The 26,517-nt window shown below is 45.1% G+C and overlaps 1 protein-coding gene across 4 annotated transcripts in view; it reads right to left on the bottom strand.

Moving 5' to 3' along the window:
* The window catches only part of PCDH7 (protocadherin 7), a 1,071,285-nt gene that overhangs the window by 591,517 nt on the left and 453,251 nt on the right, over positions 1-26,517 (bottom strand). For all 4 annotated transcript variants that reach the window (XM_068278387.1, XM_068278405.1, XM_068278395.1 and 1 more), the window contains exon 2: positions 25,555-25,575. In XM_068278387.1, the coding sequence (XP_068134488.1) occupies positions 25,555-25,575 (21 nt within the window). The remainder of the gene's footprint in view (positions 1-25,554; positions 25,576-26,517) is intronic.

Below are 26,517 nucleotides of genomic sequence, written 5' to 3'. Positions count from 1 at the left end.
CCTCCTCAGTCAGTGCGTCAGCTCCTTCCCTCCTTCTTCCTGATAATCACCACTTTTGCATACACATGTACCTCATAGGATGAGAAACCTCACATAGTACAGTTCCGTTGGTTAATTACTCACAAGGATGGGATCAGTACAGCGCATAGAGCGTGCACGCCCCTGATGAGTTACAAACAGTGACGAAACGCGTCGAGTGGAGCTACCTCGGACTGCCAAGAAACACAACAGCGCACAACGTGGAAGAGGCTTTTATATACTCACAGGGTGGTGAACTGACGGGCTGAGCGGAGCGGAACCAACGAGCCTGACCGGGAGGCACGGGGGAGAGCCCGTTCTTGAAACTCTATGCGCTGTACTGATCCCATCCTTGTGAGTCATTTTTTATGAATAAATGTTACTTTTAACCAACGGAACTGTACTATGTGAGGTTTCTCATCCTATGAGGTACATGTGTATGCAAAAGTGGTGATTATCAGGAAGAAGGAGGGAAGGAGCTGACGCACTGACTGAGGAGGATAATATCCGAGCGCATTTTGACCAGTCTCGCAGTGGTCAATAAGATTCGGTGAGTGCAATCACTTATATGAGATCTGCAGCAGTGTATATATGAAGTGGAGCGCTATCTACTATAAGAAAGGATTTTGAGGCTGCATTCACTAGCCCTTTATTACCGGCAGGAGAGTGGGGGTTCCTTCCACAGAACAAGGCATACCACCTGACTCAACCTGACCCAGCCCACTTACTCCACCTACTACTCTGTGGCCAGCACTGCAGCTATAATATCTCCCTGCTCAGTGTGTAATAAAGCATTTAACTCCTCCTACACCTTCCCCAGAGACAAAAAGCAGTACAAACAAAAACAAAATAAAAAGGCAAAATAGGAAATAGTGGTGTCAATTTAAATATTTAGTTTTAGACTGAATGAGGGAGGGTTGGAATCCCTTTTGTATGCCATTACTATGTTACATTTTGGCAGAATATTAACCAATATCTTTCGCAGAAAACAGTGTCCCATTTGGGGGGATTTTTCTTTACTTCCTGTTCCATGGACCCCTAGGTGTTCCCAGAACAGGAAATCTGAGAAATTCTTCCCATGGGAACACACAGAACAATGACAACATTGTCATTCTATCCAAAACACAAAAATAAAAAACTTTGTGGAATAGCACTTGTTTACAAAGGGTACATTCCAAAATATAGAGCAGATATAGTCATGAATATGTTCATGTATATTACTGGACTCAGTGATCTGTGCAAGATCTTTAAATATTATACAGACAGCACACTTACACTGGCTTATACAAGCCATCCATTGTTTCCACTGCAAAAATAAATGCTTGTTGCCATGGAGGTCTTTCCTCACTCAGCCGTGTGTAGCTATATACAACACTTGCCTACAGAAAGTTCAAATAGATAATAAGAATCAGCCATGTCTCATCATTAGTTTTGATGATTTAATCACAGGTTGACCTTTTTATCATTTTCTGCCTGCAGCATCGTGGTGTGTTCTTTATTTTTCCAGTTGCATTTAATTGCTTTCCTTTCCCCTTAAACAAGAATGTTTAATTTGAATCTATTTTGTCCCTAGCTATTTCTCCCCGATGTTGCTGGTCACCATGGGCAAGACTGACCTCTATGTAATAATGATCTGCTTCACACTCTTGCTATCTTATAAGGGGAAAGGGACTCTCGTAAGTGTATTTGAGTAGTATGCCATGAAAGACCGATTAACCTCATAGATACTCAGTGCGTGCGAGTTTTTTTTTTTTTTTTCTGTGTACAGCAGTGCTGCTCGGATACCCCTTTTCAAAATTTGGATTGAATTTGGATCCGGATACCCAGATATCCGATCTGAATCGGATATCCGAGTTTGAAGTTTTGGAATCCGAATCGGATATCCGAATCCAATATCCCAGATATCCGTCCGGATTCGGATATCTGGATAGAAAAAACAGAAGTGGCCTTTAAATTGCTTTTAAAACGTTTTTAGGGTAATTAGGGCATGTAGAATTATGTTTTTTAAAGGGAAACACTAATTGATGATGTGGGGACTTAAAATCCCCCCCCTCCCGAAAAAAAAATAGCTGTCAATTAACATCAGGACTAGGTTCCAGACAGCGGTCGTGCAGCCCACATTGTGTCCAAAGTCCAACCGCACAACTGGGACATGGCAGTTTTCAGCCCAGATACCTCCAAAATATTATGCAGCAATTGTGTTTTGGTTAAATATAGGTGGTATCAGCACAGCAGCAGTGGTCTGTGGCACCCTGGCGGTGGGAGCAGTCAAGGCAGCAGGAGCAGGGCAATGCAGCAGCAGCAGGTGTAACATCTGCCAGGAGCATGCCAGACATGAAACTTGGCAGTGGCACTTGGCACTTGGCATGTGGCACTTTGCACTTTTCACTTTTCGCTTGGCACTTTGCACATGGCACGTGACACATGAGACACATGCCAAGTGCCACCTGCCAAGTGCCGAGTGACAGTCAGACAGCAGAGAAGACACTAGTGCACACTAACTGGCACACTGGCACTGCTCAGCAGCACATCAGTTCTGTAGTAAGCTAACACAGTAGTACTAGTACTCTAACAAATAACTAGCATTGACTGTAGTACTACAGTACTAACTACACAATAACACAGTAGTCCTATTATTCCCTAACCTAACCTATACTGTACCTAAGGCTAGCAGTCCAGCAGGCTGCAGCTGGCCTAGTCTGTGCACAGCACACACACAGACACATAGCAGCTGCCTGCAGTAACCCTGCAGCACGCACTCTGACTGTCACTGAATGAAATCTAGCTAGCTAGCTACCTTATTAACAATACAATAGTGTAGTGATAGTGAAGGGATTAATCACTGAACAGCTTTAGGTTTATCACTGTATACAGCACTTGCTAGTTGCTAGGCCAGCAGCACTGGAGCATATCTCCCAGTGAGCATTCACAAGCAAGAATGATATTTCTCATCATGGCAGCACTCCATATTATACAGGTGGGCCTGGCCAGGGTTCCTTTCTGTGATTGGGTGCCAGGACTTAGGCTGGGAGCCCTCTGACTGGCTCAATGAGGTCAGGTGGGGCTGGCCAGGGTTCCCTTCTGTGATTGGTTGCTAGGGCTTCTGCTGGGAGCCCCTGGGAGCCCTCTGATTGGTTCAATTACATCATGGACGGGCTTCTTAGTTACAGTATCTCAATAGTCGGATTTCTGCGGATATCCGCGGATATCTGGATTGCCTGACAACTATCCGTGGATTGCTATCCCAATTTGGGTCCAGGTATCCGGAATCCGAATCCGGTTGGATAGCTGAAAAAGTTCGGATTATCTGGGTAACCCGGATATCTGAAATCTTGCTGAGCAGCACTGGTGTACAGGTCAGGAAAATTACATCAGAATAAGACACACTAAAGAAGGTCCTGGTCCTTGTGAGCTTACAATCTAGACAGTAGTGGGTTGGAGACATTAGGAAGGGAGACAAAGGGGTTAGCTGATGAGGCCAGGGCCGCCATCAGAAATTTTGGGGCCCCTCACAAATCATCAGTCCGGGCCCCCCCCCCAAACTGAGAAATGTGCGTAGCCATTACATGTTGGCAGAGCTAGTTGGAGGCTTGCTGTCCACAAATTAATCACGAATAACCACGGTGGATACTCGTGATTCAAGTTAGCTCTAATTGCCACAGCTGAGCGGCTAGATGCGGCGGGGTTAATTACCCAGACCGCCGCTCTCCGCCCAGCGTTTCAACGAGGTGCAAGTTTCCGAATGGACGCGTTGCAAGCCTCGATATCGAGCACTTCCTCCTTCAAGCCGGAAGGAGGAAGTGCTCCATCATTTTTTTAGAACCTCCCAGTTTTATTTTCTGTTTAAAAAAACTAAAAAAGTAGGTTTAATGCTATTGTCTCATATGGTAATGATTCAGCTTTTCCCATAGTCTCGCAGTTAGCAATCATGTGACCCCCAACAAGACAAATTCAGCAATCATGAGTCCCCCAACAAGACAAATTCAGCAATCATGAGGCCCCCAACAAGATAAATTCAGCAATCGTGAGACCCCCAACAAGACAAATTCAGCAATCATGAGGCCCCAACAAATCATGAGGCCCCCAACAAGACAAATTCAGCAATCTTGAGGCAATGAGGCTCCCAACAAATCATGAGGCCCCCAACAAGTAAAAATTTAATCATTAGGCCCCCAACAAGACAAATTCAGCAGACATGAGGCACATAAATAGACAGCATTTCACATAAATAGGCAGAATGCCCCCTTATTATGGTAGACACCTCTCACCTGGATTCTGACAGGGACCCCCAGGTTAGGTAGTGAGTGACATGGAGCCCTTTTAGGTAGTGAGTGAGTGACAGGGAGCCCCTTTAGGGAGGGAGTGAGTGACAGGGAGCCCCTTTAGCTAGTGAGCGAGTGACAGGGAGCCCCTTTAGGGAGTGAGTGAGTGACAGGGAGCCCCTTTAGGGAGTGAGTGAGTGACAGGGAGCCCCTTTAGCTAGTGAGTGAGAGACAGGGAGCCCCTTTAGCTAGTGAGTGAGTGACAGGGAGGCCCTTTAGGGAGTGAGTGAGTGAGTGAGTGAGTGAGTGAGTGACAGGGAGCCCCTTTAGCGAGTGAGTGAGTGACAGGGAGCCCCTTTAGCTAGTGAGTGAGTGACAGGGAGCCCCTTTAGGGAGTGAGTGAGTGAGTGAGTGACAGGGAGCCCCTTTAGGGAGTGAGTGAGTGACAGGGAGCCCCTTCAGCTAGTGAGTGAGTGACAGGGAGCCCCTTTAGCTAGTGAGTGAGTGACAGGGAGCCCCTTTAGCTAGTGAGTGAGTGACAGGGAGCCCCTTCAGCTAGTGAGTGAGTGACAGGGAGCCCCTTTAGCTAGTGAGTGAGTGACAGGGAGGCCCTTTAGCTAGTGAGTGAGTGCCAGGGAGCCCCTTTAGCTAGTGAGTGAGTGACAGGGAGGCCCTTTAGCTAGTGAGTGAGTGACAGGGAGCCCCTTTAGCTAGTGAGTGAGTGAAAGGGAGCCCCTTTAGGGAGTGAGTGCCAGGGAGCCCCTTTAGCTAGTGAGTGACAGGGAGCCCCTTTAGCTAGTGAGTGAGTGACAGGGAGGCCCTTTAGCTAGTGAGTGAGTGACAGGGAGCCCCTTTAGCAAGTGAGTGAGTGACAGGGAGCCCCTTTAGCAAGTGAGTGAGTGACAGGGAGGCCCTTTAGCAAGTGAGTGAGTGACAGGGAGGCCCTTTAGCAAGTGAGTGAGTGACAGGGAGGCCCTTTAGCTAGTGAGTGAGTGACAGGGAGGCCCTTTAGCAAGTGAGTGAGTGACAGGGAGCCCCTTTAGCTAGTGAGTGACAGGGAGCCCCATTAGGCAGTGAGTGAGTGACAGGGAGGCCCTTTAGCTAGGGAGTGAGTGACAGGGAGGCCCTTTAGCTAGTGAGTGAGTGACAGGGAGGCCCTTTAGCTAGTGAGTGAGTGAGTGACAGGGAGGCCCCCCCCAGCCGCCACCGCTGCTTCCCCTACCTTGCCAGGCTGCCAGCAGCGTCAGACCTCAAGATCAGCGGCGACCCGACCAGTAAGAGCGGGCGCTGGACGCACCCGCTCTATATGCGGAAGTGACGTCACTTCCGCATATCAGTGCGGGCGCTGGGTCCTAGCGCCCGCACTATTGTCGCCGCCTGATCGAGGTCTGACGCGGCGGCGGAGGCGGCGGCTAGAGGGATGGAGGGAGGGAGCAGCGGCCAGGGGAGGTTGAGCGGCGGTCGGGCGGCACCCGCTAGGGCCGCGGCGGGGATGGGGCCCCCCTGCAGGCCCGGGCCCGTGACGGGAGTCACGGATGTCCCCCCCTGATGGCGGGCCTGGATGAGGCAGTAAACCTCCAATGCTACCTATAGCAAATTATAGGCTTGTCTGAACAAGAGTGTTTTGAGAGAACGTTTGAAGATTTCCAGGCTCGGAGCATGATGGAAAGGCTGTGGGAGAGAGTTCCAAAGGAGAAGTGATGCTCATGAGAAGTCCTGGATGCAGGAGTGAGAGGAGGTGACTAAGCTACAGGACAAGAGGGTCTCCTTGGAAGAGCGAAGGTTCTAGGTGGTTTACCAGAGTTTGCTATAAACCTAATCACTGCAAGAGATCCTGTATGCCTGATTATTTATGCAGTCAACTAATCAGTCAATCAGATGCCAGGAGTGCAATGCCTAAAATCATGCAGATACAGGTCAAGTGCTTCACATAGAAAAGTGGTAAAATGCAAGCTCATTGATTCTGACAATGGCATGATTGTTGTGCCAGACAAGCTATGATCTGGGATTTCCACACACAACTATCTCCTAATTATTTTGAAAGGTAAAGAGTAAAAAAAAAATGAGAGAAAAAGAAAAGAAACATCCAGCAAACACTTATGCTACATACACACTTGAGATAAAAGTCTTTGGAAAAGGCAAGATCACAGACCAATTTTACCCCATCCCATGTAGTATGAGAGCCATACTCTACACAGTCTATTCTATGGAGCTGCACTCCCCATCAGATAAAATCTATGCAAGATGCTGCACACAAAGATGCTGTACACATGCAACAGATCAATATCTGCAAAAGATCTGTTCTTGCAAAAGATTCATTCCTGCAAAATGCATTCATAGTCTATGAGATCTGCAGATCATTATACACACCTTGCTTAACAGACATTCATCTGCAGAGCAGATCCACCAGGATGGATTTTCAGATCTGCAGATGATTGTCTGATCTGCAGATGAATGTCTGTTAAACAAGGTGTGTATGATGATCTGCAGATCTCATAGACTATGAATGCATTTTGCAGGAATGAATCTTTTGCAGGAACAGATCTTTTGCAGATACTGATCTTTTGAATGTGTACAGCATCTTTGTGTGCAGCATCTTGCAAAGATTTTATCTGATGGGGAATGCAGCTCCATAGAATAGACTGTGTAGAGTATGGCTCTCATACTACATGGAAGGGCGTAAAATTGGTCTGTGATCTTGCCTTTTCCAGAGACTTTTATCTCAAGTGTGTATGCAGCATTATGCTGTAAACAAAAACAGGGAAGGATTGGCAGTGCTCCTAAACCAGAGGCCACATCTTAAATGACTACCAACTGGGGTGTGCAGAGCCCCCTAGAGGCAAATACACACCTTGGCCCATATGCAATGAACTCTTTCACCTGAGATATCTCCTAGGAGATCATTTTTATCTTCTCTTTAAACTAACTTTTCAGAATTGTACAATTGAAAAAATACCCAAAAGTTGTTGAAAAAGTACTATAAATGTATTCTGAGTATGTTCTTGCTTGCTGGTGGCTTAAAGAGCATTTTATAACAAGTTGTGAAAATATCACCTAAGAAAAAACTCAGGAGAAAAAGTGAATGGTATATGGGCAAATCCCTGAAATCAGAATAAAAATGGAATGCAAACTTGAAATAGCAAATGGGTTTAGCTAGCCATAAAGTAAACGTACAGCTTTTATACAGCAGGGAGAGGTGGCAGTGCGTCCCTGTCTTGGGATTCAGAAGCACTGCCAACTCTCTCTGCTGTAAACAAAAACATTTTTGTTGATGAGGAAAGTCAGAGGAAAATGGTTGATCTAGTTCAACATGACAGAAAGGCTACAATAAGTCAGATCCCAACTACTGTGGTAAGCAGAAAAGCATCTCAGAATGCACAATACACCACATCAGGCGTCATGCCTGTCAGCTAAGAACACAAAGCTGAAGTTCCAGTGGGCACAGCCTCACCAAAACCGAACATTTAAAGCCTGTGAGAATGCAGACTGATTTGATGAATTTCCGCTTCTGCTGAGGCAAAGAGTAGGGTCACAACTTGACAGTTCACACCAACAGCATGAATACACGCACCCAACCTGCTCTGAGTCAATAGTTCAGCCTGGTATAATGAGAGATTTATAGCACGAGTGACAAATCTACAATATATGTGTGATGCAATCATACAAGCTTGACCGGAATTTCAAAAAGGAATGTTTACAAGCCACGGAAGTCCACGCCATTGAAAACTGACGCTGTCATGACAACAAAGTGAGGCCCTACTCAACATTTGTATGCTGTTTCTCATAGAGCGCCTTCAGAAACACACATGCACACACATCTTCCCCCGAAATAGTGTTAATTATGACAATTTGCGAAGAGGATAATAATAATCGCCTCGTGGTAGATATGATAGAGGAGCTGTCTATGTATACGGGAGAGATAGCGCCTTGTTTTAATTGGCATGAGGAGCTTCTATACACGAAGATGGTGTAAACTGGATGACAAGCATTCTCCCATGAAGCAATGCACTATCCCATGAAATAAAGCACCTTCCCCTATCTATTACATGCGACTACTTGCTCTGTCAGCTCATTTCTTTCCTTTTTTTTTTCTCACTAAATCCTCCGCTAAGCTTTTACTCTTCTGACATTTTACACACGTCCCACATAGCTAAGCAAGCCTGCTACTCTGCTCCATTTCTCAGTTGTCAAGCCACATTTCTGACATTTTAAGGAATAGGGGGTATCAGAATGTTTCATTTCATGCTCATATATAAGAAGTTAATGGGAAGCAAATCATGTTATTCACTGGGAATCTTCTCCATTGCTGCGAGGTGGGGACTTTGCTGAACTTGTACTTTCTGCTACAGAGCTGCAGTCTATATAAGCCACAAAATGCTTGAACGTAACCACACAACTGAGATGAATCATAGTAAAAAGCATTTTTTATCCTACTACTACTACTACTACTACTACTCCCAAATAGAGATGGGCCGAACCTCTGATTTTAGGTTCACGAACCCGGTTCGCGAACCTACCGCGAAAGTTCGGTTCGTGCAAATTTTTGCGAACTGCAATAGATTTCAATGGCGAGGCGAACTTGAAAATTTAGAAAAAATTATGCTGGCTAGAAAAATGATGGAAAAGATGTCTCAAGCACTCTAATACCTGGAGGGAGACATGCTTGAGTGGGATACACCTCAAAATTCTCAATAAAAAACCTAGATTTGACGCAAACCACTGTTTTAAGGTCAGAAATCCCATTGAATTGCAGGCCTAAACTGCTTTACAACATCTTGCATGTGTATACATCTATTAGGAAGTGTATTACCCTTCCTCCTCCTCTGGAGGAGGATCTAGTCTTCCAGGGATTTGTAGGATGTCAAAACTCACATATATTGGCCAGGAATCAAACCCAGGTCAACTGCTTGGAGGGCAGCTATGCTCACCATTATACCACCAGGCTATACTACAGGCTGAAGCCAGCCTAGCTGGCCTGGGAAGGATGAAAAGCTAGGTGGCCATGCAACCATTCCTGCTAACCTAAAGCTTACTTGTGTCTTACAACACATTGGCTTAAGACTTTACCAAATCCAATGCTCCAATATGGGGAAGCTTTTCTGTTTGCTGTTTTTTCTTTTTGTTGTTTTTTTTTTTTAAGCGTGGTGTCACAGTTCACTCATCTCTTCAACTACAAGAAAGGCCCAGGAGTAGTCTTAGCTACCGTAATATCTATGTTACGGCAGGGCCCTTTTAACAATTTCTCTTACAGGGCTATGGAAACCGTTTTGCCCATGCGATAAAGCGAGGTACAAAAATGAAATCATGCCTAGCAGAGGTTGGTTTTGAACCATCAACCTTTGGGTTATGGGCCCAGCACACTTCTGCTGCGCCACTCTGCAGTCTGCTTAGCTTTGTATACAATCTTCAAGCTTAAGAAGGGTACATTAGTTGAAATAGTTACACTACAATCTATGTTACAGCAAGGCCCTAATGACACTTTCTCTTAAGGGGCTATGGCCGGCATAGCCCCTTAACCTCCATTGCGGTAATGATAAGCTTAGCTCATCCATTACTGCCGGAGGGCGCCGCTCAGGCCCTGGTGCGCCGATTTTCATCATTTTTTTTAAAACCCGCAGCTAGCACTTTGCCTGCTGCGTGTCTAACCTGAGCTCCACTGCTCGCCGCCAATGCGCTGCTACCTACCATGTTAGAGGCCCCTCCCCCCCAAGACCCCGTGCGCAGCCTGGCCAATCAGTGCCAGGCAGCGCTGAGGGATGGATCGGGACTCCATGGCGACGGGGGAAGCCCTAAAGGAAATCCCGTTCAGAACGGGATTTCCTTATGGGAATATGCGCTGGCGGCGATCAGAAGGGTGGGAGGGATGCGGAAGGGAGGGGGGAATCATGTAGCTAGCGCTAGGTTAGCTACATGATAGAAATTTTTTTTTCAAAAAATAGTGCTGCGCATCCACCCTGGCACATTTAATAGAACGCCAGGGTGGTTAAGAGAAAGTGTCATTAGGGCCTTGCTGTAAAATAGATTGTAGTGCAACTATTTCAACGAATGTACCCTTCTTAAACTTGAAGATTGTAGACAAATGTAAGCAGACTGCAGAGTGGTGCAGCAGAAGTTTGCTGGGCCCATAACCCAGAGGTTGATGGATCGACACCATCCTCTGCTTGGTGTACTTTATTTTTCACAGGGAGGGGAGGAGGGAGGAGGGAAGGAGATAGAAATGGGTAAGTACAGTGCTTAGCACACAAATAACTATGCTGTGTTCCTTTTTTTCTTTCTCTGCCTGAAAGAGTTAAATATCAGATATGTAAGTGGCTGACTGAGTCCTGACTCAGACAGGAAGGGACTACAGTGTGACCCTCACTGATAAGAAATTCTTTTAAGCCATTTTCTGCTAGGAAAGTGTTTTATAGTTGGAATTTCTTATCAGTGATGGTCACACTGTAGCCACTTCCTGTCTGAGTCAGGACTGAGTCAGCCACTTACATACCTGATATTCAGGCAGAGAAATAAAGATAAGTATCTTCCCCCAGTTTAGGTTAGATAGGTAGCTTCCCCAGTGTAGGTTAGATGGGTAGCTTCCCACAGTATAGATAATAATGGCAGTATTTGTATAGCGCCTTTCTCCTGTCGGACTCAAAGCGCTTGCGAGGCAGCCACTAGAGCACACTCAGTAGGCAGTAGCAGTGTTAGGGAGTCTTGCCCAATGAACTCCTTACTGAATTACTGGCTTACTGAACAGGCAGAGCCGAGATTCGAACCCAGGTCTCCCATGTCAGAGGCAGAGCCCTTAACCAGTACACCATCCAGCCACTGCTGGATTAGATAGGTAGCGGCCCACAGCGTACATTAGATAGGTAGCTGCCCACAGTGTAGGTTAGATAGGTAGCTTCCCCAGCGTAGGTTAGATGGGTAGCTTCCAGTGTTGCTTGCAAATTTTTGCCTAAGTCATTTTCGCATCAAAAATCCCATTTTCGAATTCAGCGAATTTTCACAAAAATCTTCAGAAATATCTGCGTTTTCGACCAGCATCAAAAATTGTATGCGGATGCTTATGCGGAAAAATGTCCGCAATAATCTGCATGGAAATTCATTATATGCGGCGCTTATGCCTTTATGAGGAAAAATGTCCGCAATAATCCGCAAGAAAATTCGTATGCGGACACTTATGCCCTTATGCGGAAAAATGTCCGCAATAATGTGCAAGAAACTTCTCTGTATGCGGACGCTAATGCCCTTATGCGGAAAAATGTCCGCAATAATACGCAACGCAAAAATGACGGACATTAGGCGAAAATTAACACGAAAAAATTTGATCGGAAATTCACCTGTCGAAACGAAATTAGGCGAAAATTCGGCGAAACGAATGTTTGCATTTTCGCTTATCACTGGTAGCTTCCACTAGCATAGGTTAGATAGGTAGCTTCCTACAGTGTAGGTTAGATAGGTAGCTTCCCCCAGTGTAGGTTAGATAGGTACCTTCACCCAGTTTATGTTAGATAGGTAGCTTCCCCCAGTGTAAGTTAGATAGGTAGCTTCCCCCACTGTAGGTTAGATAGGTAGCTTCCCCCAGTTTAGGTTAGATAGGTATCTTCCCCCAGCGTAGGTTAGATTGGTACCTTCCCCCAGTTTAGGTTAGATATGTAGCTTTCCTCAACATAGGTTAGATGGGTAGTATCCCCTTGTGTAGGTTAGATGAGTAGCTTCCCCCAGTATAGATTAGATAGGTAGCTGCCCACAGCGTAGATTAGTTAGGTAGCTTCCCCCAGCGTAGGTTAGAAAGGTACCTTCCCCCCAGCATAGGTTAGATAGGTACCTCCCCCAGCGTAGGTTAGATAGGTACCTACCCCCCAGCGTAGGTTAGATAAGTAGCTGCCCCCAGCGTAGGTTAGATAGGTAGCTTCCCCTAGCATAGGTTAGATAGGTAGCTTCCCCCAGTATAGGTTAGATAGGTAGCTTCCCCCAGCGTAGGTTAGATAGGTAGCTTCCCCCAGTGTAGGTTAGATAGGTAGCTTCCCCCAGCGTAGGTTAGATAGGTGGCTTCCCCCTGCGTAGGTTAGATAGGTAGCAGCCCCCAGTGTAGATTAGTTAGATACCTTCACCCAGTGTAGGTTAGATAGGTAGCTGCCCCCAGCAGAGGTTAGATAGGTAGCTTCCTCCAGTATAGATTAGATAGGTAGCTGCCCCCAGCATAGATTAGATAGGTAGCTGCCCCCAGCATAGATTAGATAGGTATCTTCCCCCAGCATAGGAAGCGGGAGTAAGGAGGCGGGCGCTGGGCAGAGCGGCCGGGGGGGGGGGGAGTGGGCGTAGTTACAAACTCACCTCAGATCGACGCAGGAACAGCTTCCATCTCTTTCCAACTTCCTCCTTTGGTGTCCCTCGCATTGGTAGCAGCGCCCTCTGTGATGACATTGGTCACGTCATCACAGGGGGCGCTGTAACCAAGGCGACTGACGCCGGGTACGGAAGTCAGAAGAAGATGGAGGCTGTGCCTGTAGCGATCGGAGGTGAGTTTGTAACTTTCCGCTCCCCCCCGCCGCTCCGCCCAGTGCCCCCTCCTACCGCTCAATTGATCCGGGGCACCATGGCAACAGGTTGGGGGGGGGGGGGGCGGTGCACCGGATCAAAGGCCCTAGTGGCGCCCCTGTATGTGTTCATTTGTAGGGTATGTGGACTATGGCTGTATTTGTATTGCCCATCCATGTTTATTTAACTACTCTGTACAGTGCCTTGTAAGATGAAAATGTTATATAAACCATCTCCTTGAATATAAATCTACATCCGCCTTTCTTCTCTACCGTTCACCTCACTAAATTGAGTAGACATGCCACCCTGCGTGTAGGATGGTGAAAATTAATAACATGGAATGCAATAACAGAAACATATGCACATAAAGGGCTTGACTCACAAAAGAGTGCTAACTGTTAGCACGCCCGTTTTTGCTCCTCCCATTGGGCCATCGCCCCATCGCTACAGAACTATTCCCTCAAGAACCTTCAGATGCAGCAGCACCTCCTTCCCCAAGCGGTCCTCCGGCTAAACTCCAGTCCCTCGGCCTGACATGCCCTTCAGTGGTACACCAACACTCTAGCTGCCCAGCTCAACACCCCAGCCTAGGGCACCATGGTTCCTTGGACAGCCAATTCCAAGCTCCTAGCACCCCGGAGGCTTAGCCTGCCCTATGCTCTAATGTACACTTGTTTATTTTTGCTTCTGCCTGTTGCATTGTATTTGTTTATCTCCCGTGCTGTCTACGTTATGCATGTCACCTGCTCTTTTGTCATAGATATGCCTGTCTTGCTCTATTGCCATTGCCATGTGAACCACAAATAATCCCCAAGTACGACACTCATCATACTTGGTGAATAAAGATGTTTATGGTTTATGAGTTCTGACCTCCTTTTGTGAGTCCAGATCCAGCCCAGGGATTAAATTAAGAAGTAGTTGAACAACTAAAGAAAACCAATAAAAAAAAAAAATAACAAACAAACAAAAACAAAAACGTAAAAGACTTCACAGACAACAAGCAGAGGTGTAGGGCTGTTTTTTCTTGTTATAAGCCTTGATTACAAATTTCATTATAATGTTTTACAGAACCTAGGTGCCTGCTGCACGTCAGGCCTTTGTCTGGATCTTTACCATATAACATACCAGTCCCCCCCCCCCCCCTTTTCACTTGGATTAAAATACATAAATAAATAGGTAAAATGTAGGGGATGCAATTATGCACCTCCCAATCAGGATACAGGAGGAAGCACGGACAAACCATAACCGCTCCTATAGAAGGTGGTATGGGCGGTATATGGTTCCAACTGAAAGGGAGGCTGGCTCTGAGGGAATTTCCAAACGATCCTGCCAGTAATTAGTAGGACTACAAGGATCAGAGTCAGTTATGTGTGCATATAGGTATTTATTTTACACCTTGAAGCCCCTTGCGCACTTGCATGTTATGTCACCCCGCATTGCGCTTCCCCGCTGCAAGGACCATGCAAGTCTATGGAGACTTGCACACTTCACGTGATGCAATGTGGTTTGCCGGTAGTAGTAAAATCATTGAAATCCCAGCGCAAAGCCTGCAGCTTGTTACCCCATGATCCGTGCCTGCCGCACAGATTATGCAGCAATGCAAATCATTGGGCAACGCAGCAAGTGTGCACGACAGTAGTGCAGTGTGATGCAGCACGCATGCACGGACCAACTAGAATCCCAGTGGCATACTTCCTGACCAGAAGGAAGTACGTCACTAGCTGGGGGCGGGCCTATGCCTATGACGCCTAATTTCTCTGGTACGATGCAGCGCTCGCTCCGCATTGCACTGCAAACCTCAGGTGTACAACTGGCCTTAAACTTACCTTGAACGATTAGTGAGAAGAGAGAAAGGGCTGGCAGAGAAAAGAAAAAAAAAGTGTCCAGACAGTAAAGGCCCTGAAAACAATCAGTTTTGTACTGCTGATTATTCAGAAACAGCAGCGTGAGTTTAAAACCTAAAATCAATATCTGTTTTATTTCAGTCTGCAATACGATGCCTTTATTTTGCCTCCCAGACACACCAGAGGTAATTTACAGAAGCAGATGCCTACTGAAGAGCCATAGATGAACTTATGTTCACTTCAAACATCCAACCGTGTGCCGAGTTTTTGTTTAAATCAGGGACGTCTCTGCATGTGATTGATTGTTTGAAGTGAACACAGCATCACTTCACTGCTCTTCTCCGCACATCCCATTTAGTAAATCACCCCCGTCGGCTTTAATGATTTTTTTTAGGATTGCTACATTCGCACTGCTGAAAAAAAAAATTAACTGCAGCATATTTAAGATTTTCATATAACTCGGTGTCTGCTTGGCATTGGCAACACCGTCGATGAATTTAAAAAAAAAAACTGAAATGTGTAATCTGAGCATTTTCCTTCCAAATGGATGATAGATGCTTTCTATAACACTAAACAGGAAATATAATTATATGGAAAAAGATAATTACTCGAGTAGCATTCAAGAATTCCTTGAGTGCTGTTTATAGTAAATAAGGTATTATTTAGTATTGCTGAGGGTGATTGCCGCCTTCACAAGGCATTACGAATCAGATGCTGCACCAGCTTCCGAGATTTCTCATTTGCAATTTATCTTTTCTGAAATTGGACATGGCACAAATATAAACATTTGGCTCGTGAGAGAAGCATAAATATGTAAACGTAATACTGTCCCAGTCTCTTCGACGCAGCGACTCAATGCATAAAACTCAGAGGCGTGAGCAGTTTTTTTTTTTTTTTCTACTGCCACAACTGACAGAAAGGCAAAACAGGCATTTGCCTAGAGCTCTGATGAATGGAAAGCAACATTAATAGTTTTATGGTAATAGTCATGACTATATTCATTGTTTTCCCCTTCTTTTCTTTTTTTATGCCTTTTTTTTCGTTTTTATTTTCTACGGTGACTTGATTTGTTTTTCTCACTTTAAAGGACACCTGAACTGAGAGAGATGTGGAGGCTGATATATTTATTTCCTTTTACAATGCAACAATGCACATTGCCTGACTGTCCTACTGATCCTCTGCCTCTAATATTTAGCCATAAACACTAAAAAAACATGCAGATCTGAAGTTTCTGACTGAAGTCTGACTGTATTAGCCCTGTACTTGTTTCAGATGTGTGACCAAGATACTACTGCACTCTAAGAAACCATCAGGATGCCAGACAACTGGTATTGGTTAAAAGGAATCAATACGGCAGCCTCCCTCTCACTTCAAGTGTCCTTTAAAAAATTCCAACTAGTAGCACATAAGAGCTTCGGGTGGAGGTGAGTGGGGAAATGTTGAATGTGGCTCCAGAGTTGTAACTACCAGGGAAGCACCTCCCTCTAACACAGCCCCCCTCTACTCTGATCACTCCCCAGAAAGACCCCACTAGCCGGCAGCTCTGGGGGAGAGGAGACTTGCAGAGTGAAGAAGATGGGGATCAGGTAAGGCCTTCTTAATAGAATTCCTGCTCTACTCCCTTCTTATACGATGTGCTGATCTAGTAGCCCCTCACATAACTTCTTATTTCTCTGCCCATGGTCTAAATAGCATTGTAAATCCCTTGCAGATCATATGGAACATGCCACTGCAAGCACCCACACTTAATGTAGAGTCAGAGCTAATCCACTGCAGATCCACTGAAAGCACCCACACATAATGTACAGTCAAAGCTAATCCATTACAGATCATGGGGAACCCAATCCTACAAGCACTTACACATAATGTAAAGTCATAGCTAATCCATCGCAGATTATCAGAAACCTACTATTACAAGCAGTCACACATCATGTAGTGTTAAGGTGCCCATACATCTAGCGATGTATGGACAGATTCGACCAAGAGACGCATCTTTCTCTTATCAAATCTGATAAGAGAGAGATCATTCAGCTGCCCATACACCACAGGCCAATTCCTGATCAAATTCAGTATGAAATGTCTCGGGAATCGGCTTTGTGCGCCACATCCGCCGCCCCGACGCAGTCCCCTAAAGTCAATATCCCCCCAGTACCCACATGTATACATTACCCTTCATGCCCCCCCATGGTTTCCTAGTAAGGGCACGCGGGTGTAAGGGTCACTTGTGTGTCCTTACTAGGAAATCACGGGCCTACATGTAGAAGCCAGCGGGGGACAAGCAGAGAGGTAATGTATACTTTACACGGGCATGGGGGGACATTGAAATTAGGGGAGACAGCATCAGGAGTTTCGTCGTGTTCGCCGATCATCGGGAAATTGCATGCCGTTACTGCCTAGCCCGATCAAGCAACATCTTGCAGCATGCGTGATCGAGAATGCGACTAATTTTTGTCCCGAAATTGGTCGCATTGCCAGTCAGGCGTGCACTTGGCGGGACTGATTTTCATACAATTCAAGTAGAATAATCAAATTGGATGGTCAAACAGCCGCCAAGTCACTTGATGTATGGCCACAAGTGACTGAGTCATCATCAGGAACATGCCGCTACACGCACTTGCACATAATGTGGGGGTGGAGACAATAGGTGCATCTGTTGAGAGGGTGTCTAACAGAGCGTATTATGGTGCTGGTGTAGGGGGGTATGCGAGAGCTTGTTTGAAGGTATTAAAGGTGGGGGCGAGTCTTATGGCTGGTGGAAGCAAGTTCCAGAGAGTGGGGGCAGCCCCTAGTGAAGTCCTGCAATGGTGCATGGGAGTGAGATATGCATGGTGCGACTAGGCGCAGGTCATTGGAGGATTAGAGGGGGCGGGCTGGTATGTGCCTATGGACCAGATCAGAGATAGATACTTTCCTCCTATCTCCCTGCACCTCTCCATTCTAACCCCGAGTCCCCAGAAGTGTAGCCATACCAAGCCCGATCAGGTCCGTGCTACTGCACAGGCACAGATGGCTTTCGTATGTACAGTAGCATGGACCTGATTGCGCTTGGCTTTTTCCACCGAATCCTAAACAGTTCCATGCTACTGTGCATGAATGAGCTGCTGACAGCCCTCATCGATGGTCTTTCAGGGGATGTAGCACGGGAGTGGACCAGTGCAGGTGGATGGGGTCCTCTCACTAGGTAAATACCCATTTAGGGCACTTTGTATCCTACAGGTACCCTTTAAGCTGAACCATAATTTATCTTGGCTATGTTGTTTCTCCATGCTTCCTCCTCTCCCATGTTCAATCCATTGAAAACATAAGCTGGGAACCAGAGCCTTGGAGATGGTGAGTGGATCAGGATAATGTTGGCTGAGATATGGGGAATCAGGACATGAGATTCTGTCATATGACCCCTGGTGGATGGCCCTCCAGACTATGGGTGTTGCCAAGGCGAGTACAGGAAAGAGGTGTAAATGTACTGGCCTCCATCAAAGTTTTGCTTGGGCACCTGTAATTTACAGCTGTGCCTCTGTATAGATTAGTAGCATTTAAAACGGGATCCTTATTACTGCAGTTTCAAGTAGCAATCGTGCATCTTTTGAATGAAGGATGCTTGCTGCATATAATGAAATGCAGGTATCCTATCCATAGCCCACATTAATTAAACTCATTACTATGCTGTACACTGCAGCAGTTTTTCAAAGTACAATCTGTGGCTGCGTCAGATGCCAGGAGCTGCTTGCTGCTGCGTCTTACATTTGACACAGATCATTAGCTGGGAAATTTAGGCCTTCTGAGATCTGTCTTCAGGTTTTCAGGCTTTAAATGGGAATACTGTGATTGACAGGAAAGCAAAATTGTATACATGCAATTATAAGGAACATTGCTGAATCCTTTCCTATGTGCTGACTTTCCAAAGATGAAAAAAGGCATGCAGATGAAATATAACGGCATCATACTTTGTTATTACTTATACATGATGATGACAATTGCTTCTGCGGCAAAACAGGAACTAGGCTTGACACAGATATAGAACAACTCCACCAGAAATGGCTAGGCAGTAGGAAGCAAATATACTGTGTAAATTAACTCTCTGATCACTTCATCTGTCAACAAAAGTCTATATGCAGGATGGTACCTAGCAGTATCTTCTTGTACCTCCACAGGCATTGGCATACATTTGTTTTTGCCTCCTGGTCTTTTTGGCGCAGGGTGAGCCAAATGAAAGCTCACCCTGCTGCCCCTGAAATTCCGGGTAATGTTAATTACTATTCTCCCTCTGAGTTGAAGCAATTTGGAGGCAGAAGTAATTTAAAGGCCTGGTAATTGACGGATCCCCGAATTACCCATATGTGGGGCGCAGACTATAGCATTGCTGCTTTAGCCGTGTCGAACTCAAGCGCTACAAGGTGCTCTATCCACGTGGAGAAGCACTGCCTCAAAGGCATTGCATAGTGCATTGGGTACAATACATTTCAAGTGTGTCAGTATCGATAACAGTTGAAGGTCATGAATAGCCCTGCCCTATTTGGTGGAAAGTTCTGCTTGCCTCTCACAATCATGAGCAATAAGTGGGCTTGTGCACCATATTTATGGACTGATAAATGAGTGCACTTCCTCCCAGATCACTCTGCCAAAGTGGTTCATTGTGGGGAGTTGGTCTGAGTGCTGGAGAGTGGAGAACACTGCTGATGTTGATTCTGATAAAGTTGATAATAACTGATGTTGGCTGACAGAGGTTTTTAGCTATGAGTAGTTAGTTTGGGTGTTAAATAGCAAAAGCACTAATTGTGATCTCCCACTATGAAGACAATGGAAAGTTAATATAATTGAAGATTGGAGGTTGGGAGTAATGCCAGGGTAGGGAGACATTTGTTTTACCTGTTAGGGTTTAACACTGGGATTATTCAATACACAAAATGTACATAAGCGCTCACAAACTCTAAAATATACAGTCTCAGGGGACCCCTACTACACCAGTCCAAGCGGTGGAGCGCTCCCTGGCTATTTGTAACTAGCTTCAGGAAATAAAGGACTAATTGGGTTAGCGCTCAGAGAAGTCTCTACTGTAAATCAGTATTTGAATACTGATTTACAGTAAAGACTTCTCTGAGCGCTAACCCAATTAGTCCTTTATTTCCTGAAGCTAGACACTGGGATGATGCCTCAGGAAGTGGTTAATATTTAATATGAGGTTTGGATTAAGTGTCAGGAAAGGGTGATATTGGGGGCAGGTGAGAGGAAGTTTTCAGGAAAGGGATTTTGCAATAAGAGAATCGATTAGAGATGGGAGAGATCTCATGGTCCGCATAATGCCGCTACTTCCTCTTTCCAGGCTCAAAGGAGTAAGCGGTGGATTTATGTGGAGAGCAATTGGAACACATCTGCTATTGGCGGCAGTATAGGTAAGTAGAGATGGACTGAACATGAAATGTAAGATTCGGGAACAACGAATGATAATCTCTACAAAGATTTGCGAACAGGCAAATCTGGCAAATCTCTGTAGACTTCAATGGGCAGGCGAATTCTAAAACCTACAGGGACTGTTTCTGGCCACAAAAGTGATGGAAAAGTTGTTTCAAGGAGCGTAACACCAGGACAGTGGCATGCCAGAGGGGGATCTATAAAGGGCAGAAATCACATTACATTCCTAAATTGGTGGAATAAAGTGTGACATGGCTTCTAAACCAACCAAACACAAGCATTTATAGGGGCTCAACCGAACCTTGCAAGTGAAAACAATAGTGATAAGCTATACACTTTACTGCCCTCCTTACTGATAGATAGATACTGTAGGTATTGATCTTCTGCACGTTCATTCTAACCCTTTACCCTCCTAACTCTTTGTTTTATTATTTTTACCTCTGTCTCATCTAATGCTGTCATCTCCTGGGCAATATTATTTCTCAAGTGTTCCCAGCAGTGCCGTTTCTATGGGCGGGCGAGGCAGGACATTGTTGGTGTGCAGCTGCAGGGGGGATGGAGGGCAACAGTTGCATGCAGAACTGATTACAATACCTACGTTGGCGGGATCCATAGGCTGCATGACATGTACTTACTTCCTGGACACTTGCATTCCATATCATAATAGCTATACTGGAGGCACCTACACCTGGCTACCTATATTGGGGGCACCAAATCCAAACTATCTAAACTGGGGGCATCTATGCCTGGCTACTTACACAGGGGACACCTATAACTAGCTATCTATACTAGGGGCACCTATACCTGGCTACCTATACCTGTAGCACCTATACCTGGCTACCTATACTGGGGCAATTATAACTCACTACAATACTGGGGGTACACTGGGCCACTAATCCTAGGGAAATAGCTTATACTTATGGGACATCTGGCTACCAATACTGGGGGTGGGTTGGCTACATTTGGCTACATAATACTGGGGGCCAACTCATACTGCAAAATACTGATTTGCAAATGGAGTTCACAAGCCTACAGGTGGGGGAACATTTTTACAACCTCACCCTGTGAATAATTTAGCCTAAATACTGCCCTGGTTCCCAAGCAGCAGGATCAAGGATTTTGGCCTTGGGACCAAAAAAACATTAAAAATACAACCCAATTTATTATATACGAAAAAAATTTCTCCAATTATCTAGTCAACTTGGGAGGACTGATGTCCCTGATAGGCTATATAATAAAAGCGTGCTAAGAGAAGCGACTCTGATCTTGTAACTTTCTGTTACTAAAATCCTCCAGGTTATTACCTGCAAAATATTAAACCATTCAACAAAAGATATATCTGAGCTATTATACTAAATTAATTGGTGACATGTGACACAGTTCAGGTTACATTTTCTGCGCTAATAAAGTACGCCTTTCAAAACACAAATCATACTTTTAATTATTTGAAGAAAATTCTGCATTGTCAGTGAAAGGGAAGGGTGGGTGAAAAATGAAATCTCTGCTAGATAGAACGGTAATTAATTACATTTTGGAAGAAAGAATCTTTGAATAAAAATGCCTTCTGCCAAGCAATGGGCTGATTTATTAGAAAGAGAGAAAAAGAAAGAAAGTTGTTTTCATACAATATTGAAAATGTTGCTACATTAATAATTTATATAAACACATTTACATTTTTTTTAAGCTTGTAGTGTTACACGAATAATTGGCTACAGTGTCTATGGAAAGAAAAATTATTGGCTATGATGTTGATTTCCAATGGAAAAAATACTACAGTGGATGATGAATATGGTTGATAATGTTGAATGATGGTTTATGGAAGTGATAAAGGTGTGTGTGTATGGGGGGGAGGGGATTTTTGTTCTTCTTTAAGCATCTAATGGACCCCTCACTAGTTCATAAAAATAATGTGTTTTGCAATCAAAGTTCCTTGATACCAGAATAATGGCGTTGAAGGTGGTTGCGGAGGTTTTGGCTAATGAGGGAAGTTTGGGCACCCATAAAATAGCGGGCACATGGCTATGAAAACTGAAGCTACAAGTAGCAAGCAGGGGGGCTACGGCTAGGAGGTGGGGGGCTAGATATTGGTAGAGGGTGGTTAACGGTAGGCATCAGTAGGGAGGTTTTGTTTGGGTTAGGGTCTGTTTCCACTACACATGGATTGGATGCAGAATGGATGCAGAAAAACTGACTCCAATGAAAGCCTATGGACCTGTTTCCACTAAATGCAGATTCTCCCAAAGGCATGCATTGGAGTCAGTTTTTCTGCATCCATTCTACATCCAATCTGTGTGTAGTGGAAACAGGCCCTTAGGCATCAGAAGTGGGTTGGTTAAGGTTAGGCATCGGAGGGAGGTGGTTAGGGTTAGGCATCAGAGGGGGAATGGTTAGGATTTATCTGTAGTAAAATATTGGTATCATTTACCAATATTCTACTATAGGATTAGTACTAAATTTACTGATATTCTACTAGCAGCTATTTCAAGTGCTAACATTTCTGGGCCCCTTTTCTGCATGTACGCGTCTGTCTGGCCTCTGGTTTATACTGATGTTTTGCTTTCTATGGTGGAAGGTGAAGTATGTACTCATGGGCCTGGTGATGTATCACTCTTATATAGATGGGGCAAAAAATATAAATCCTATCCTATCAAAATGTTCAGAGCACATCATGTGACATATGCCAAACTATTGGCAGTGCTCCATACAACTATGTTCTTATGGGCCCTCCAATTTTCACTCTTGTAAAGATGGGGCAAAGAATTTGGGAGATCCTCATCCTATCAAAGTGTGATGACATTATGTGACATGTATCATAAACATTATGTATATAAATAGCAGATAGTCATGCAACCAATCATGCCCCCTCTGTAGAACTGTATCAGAAAGCAAGTAAGCACTTCTTTGTGACCATGGGGTTGATTTGCTAATACAATTGTATATGCAGTTGCAGTGCACAATATTTACTGCATGAAATGCACAGAGTTTTAAGCATAATAAAAAAAAATCACATGCAAAGTAAAGCAGTATTTCATGCAAAAACTGGTTGCCTATCAAAATATCCTTTTGTTAACCCAGCTGCATGCACACATAATTTTGCATTGATAGTGTATATCAATTTACTCAGTAAACTTAGCAGTAAATACAATTGTATGCATGCTATTATCTGTACAATGGTAATAGTGCAGGGTGGTGCATTTAAAACCGTGCCCAGCTGTGTGCCATGAGCACGTGAATCAGATGGCCGCCAGCCTGTCCTTGTACTCTTTCCTTTCCTACTGTGTGTGTGCGGTTTCCAGCTTTATTGCAGCCTGTGCTGCTGGTACTGCAGGGAATACTAACTGGCAACACGGGCTACAATAAAGCCAGAGACCACACGCAAACAAACACATTAGGGAAGGAGAGTGTACAGGTGCAGGGACGGGTTGGCCAGCATCTGCCTCATTGGCTAGTGACAAGCAGACAGGGTTTTACATTTTTAAATGTGCTACCCTGTAGAAACAGCTAAAAGAAAATGGTGGCCAAATATCTGCAGAAATGTGTATATTAAAATAGGTGCAACAGTACAATGCCAATTATTGAGCTTAAAACACAGTAGGCTTGATTCACAAATCTTACATATTTCTCACCTCAACTGTAAGGAGAGCTATTGCATGCGATAAACAAATAAAGGGAGATATTTCATGAGATAAACAGATAAAGGGTTTGAAGTTGCCATGCGCAGAAAGCGCACAACAATTTTACTGTTGCTAATGCCGGGGACAGGCTTGCTCAAATCCGAATTCGGGAGACATCCGGATAGTTCTATCCGGATATCTCCCAGTAAAGCTGTGCAAGGGAGGGGGGGGGGGGCAATCTTACCTGTATGACGTCTTCTTCGGTCCGTCCCTGGCGCCTCCCACGATAAGTTCCATGCACCGATCACATGACTACAAACACTTCCTCCTTCAACCCGGAAGGAGGAAGTGTTTGTAATCACCTGACCGCCGCTTGGACCGCATCGTGGGAGGCGCCAGGGATGGACCGATGAAGATGTCATACAGGTAAGATTGACCCCACCGCCCCGACCCCCCCACACACACAGTTTTACTGGGATATATCTAGATAGAACAGTGTAGTGCATCACACCCATGGGGAGATGAATCATGAGTTAAGTCAAATAAAAAAGAAGAGATAAATTGTGAGTTAATAAGTAGGGGGTAGATAATTAAACAGAAAAGCTTTGTGAATCAGCCCCCAGTGGCCCTTATGCAATACACTGTTTCTCCTACGTTTTCTCCTAGGAGATGGTTTTTTCATCCTCTGTTTAAAATAACTTTTCTGCACTCTGCAACGGAAAAAGTATTCCCTCGCTTGCTGGTGGCTTTAAAAGTATTCTATTGCTAAAGTGTGAAAATATCACCTAGGAGAACATTTTTGAGAAAAACTGAATTAAATATGATCCAGTAAGGCCCGGTTCACATTAGCGGTGGCCGTCCGGAATCGCCGTGCCGGAGCCGGACCGCTTGCAGAACGGACGGAACGGACGCACGGCAATAGCAATGAAAGCCTATGCGTCCGTTCACATGCGTCCGTTCTGCCGGACCGGAGCCGGACCGGATCCGGACCGGATCCGGACTCCGGCATCCGTTCCAACATGCGCTATTTTTTGGTCCGGCTCCTCCGGCAGCCGTATCCGGAGCGGAGCCGGACTGCACCATCCGGCCAATACAAAGCAATGAGAGCCGGAGAGCGCACAACACACTGGCTACAAAAACCGGACGTTCTACCCCACTTCCTATGCATTTTGGATGGGGACCACATGGGCCCAGCGTTCAAAGAGTGGGGCAGCAGCGATTTCATGCTGGAGCTCGTTTTGGCAGCAACATGTCTGATGTATGATAATGAGGAGGCGAACAACAGGAAGGAGAGAATTCCCAGGTTTACGAGTAAAAAATGCCTGGATCCATGGTCCCAACTGCAGTCTCTGTATCCACGGATGGTCTCCACACGTCCACCTGTCTCCAACAGTGACCCCAGACCCTTCTGCTGACCTCCCAGACCCCAGGTATTTACAGGATGTTATCTCCTTAAGAAACCGGATCCGGACCGCAACCGTGTTCACACCGCACGGAAACCGGATGCAAACGGACCGGATCCGGACCGGATCCGGATAGGAACCGTACGGATCAGGTCCGGTCCGGCTCCGGTGCGGTCCGGACATCCGGTGCGGTTTTGACAAAACCGCAAGTGTGAACGGGGCCTAAATGGACGGTGATTTTTTAAAAAATAATATTTATTTATTATCTTTAATACATTTGCATCTTACATTTATTAAGGAAAACAAGAAGCACAAATGAATAGTCATATTTGTCTGGGTGGGCTCCACCTTATCGCTGTGCTATCGAACTTATATAACACTTTTATGTACAACAAAAATAACAGGTAATGGATTGTGATTATTGGAATGTTAGCAACGTATTGACTATAGCAGTAAAGCAAGAAAAATTTCTACTTACATTGCCAGTCCCATCTGCCGTCTAAAGATATGAAATAGTTGTTCAGATTTCAGAATATTCAATACTTTTCATTATAAAACAATCAAAATGTTTTTGTATTTGTTTTTGTATTAAACAGAATAAATACATGGATCAATAATTAAACAAAGCAATTAGGTTATAAAATGCATGTTCCTTTATCATCTAAATGAAAAACACAATCACACATGTTATTCAATAGATCTGATCATTTTGGGACTTTGACTTCTTATCTTGCACCTCGTTTGCAAACCCCTCCCCCTTCCTCACCCCCATTTATGCAGAAATTTACAGGTTTTGTGAACGCACATGTCCTGGGAATGCTCTCTCATGTTAACTGCATTGCAAGGAGTTTACCTGTTCCAGCTCCCAATCTCCGGCTGGCACTCCTTTGCCCATTCCCTTGTCTGGTGTGCTTCTTTACTTACCTGGCATAGGAGGCAATCTGACATTCCCACCAGCACAGAAGATGCATAGAGAGCTGGATCATCAGGCTGGTCACTGGTGTGCAGGAGAGCAGTCCTCTGTTTGGCCAAGTTAAAGCCAAATAGAGGGCTTCTTGCATACACACCAGCTACCGGTCATCCAGTCCACCCATCCATCCAGCTCTCAATGCTCTCTGAGCAGTAACATCAGCCCATCTTCCTTTCAAGGTGAGTGAGTGGGCAGGATGGGCAGAGTAAGGGACAGAGAGGTTTCGGCCAGGGATTGGGAGGCTGCTTACAGTGATAGACAAGCATACAAGGTGGTTTGGCAAACAAACCACTAACCCACATTTGTGGCTCTAACCCAGATTTGCAAACTGCTGAACCCGCAAACACTAGCTTACATGTTTGCTGATCATCTGGAAAACTACAATTGAAGAAGTTGGTCCATCATGTTCGCTACACGAACTACACTTCAAGGAGTTTGCCCATCATTATTACTTTTTTTTGCTGACCCAGA

The sequence above is a fragment of the Hyperolius riggenbachi genome, chromosome 1, assembly GCF_040937935.1.
Source record: "Hyperolius riggenbachi isolate aHypRig1 chromosome 1, aHypRig1.pri, whole genome shotgun sequence".
Classification (NCBI taxonomy): domain Eukaryota; kingdom Metazoa; phylum Chordata; class Amphibia; order Anura; family Hyperoliidae; genus Hyperolius; species Hyperolius riggenbachi.
This window is presented reverse-complemented; position numbering and strand designations above follow the sequence as displayed.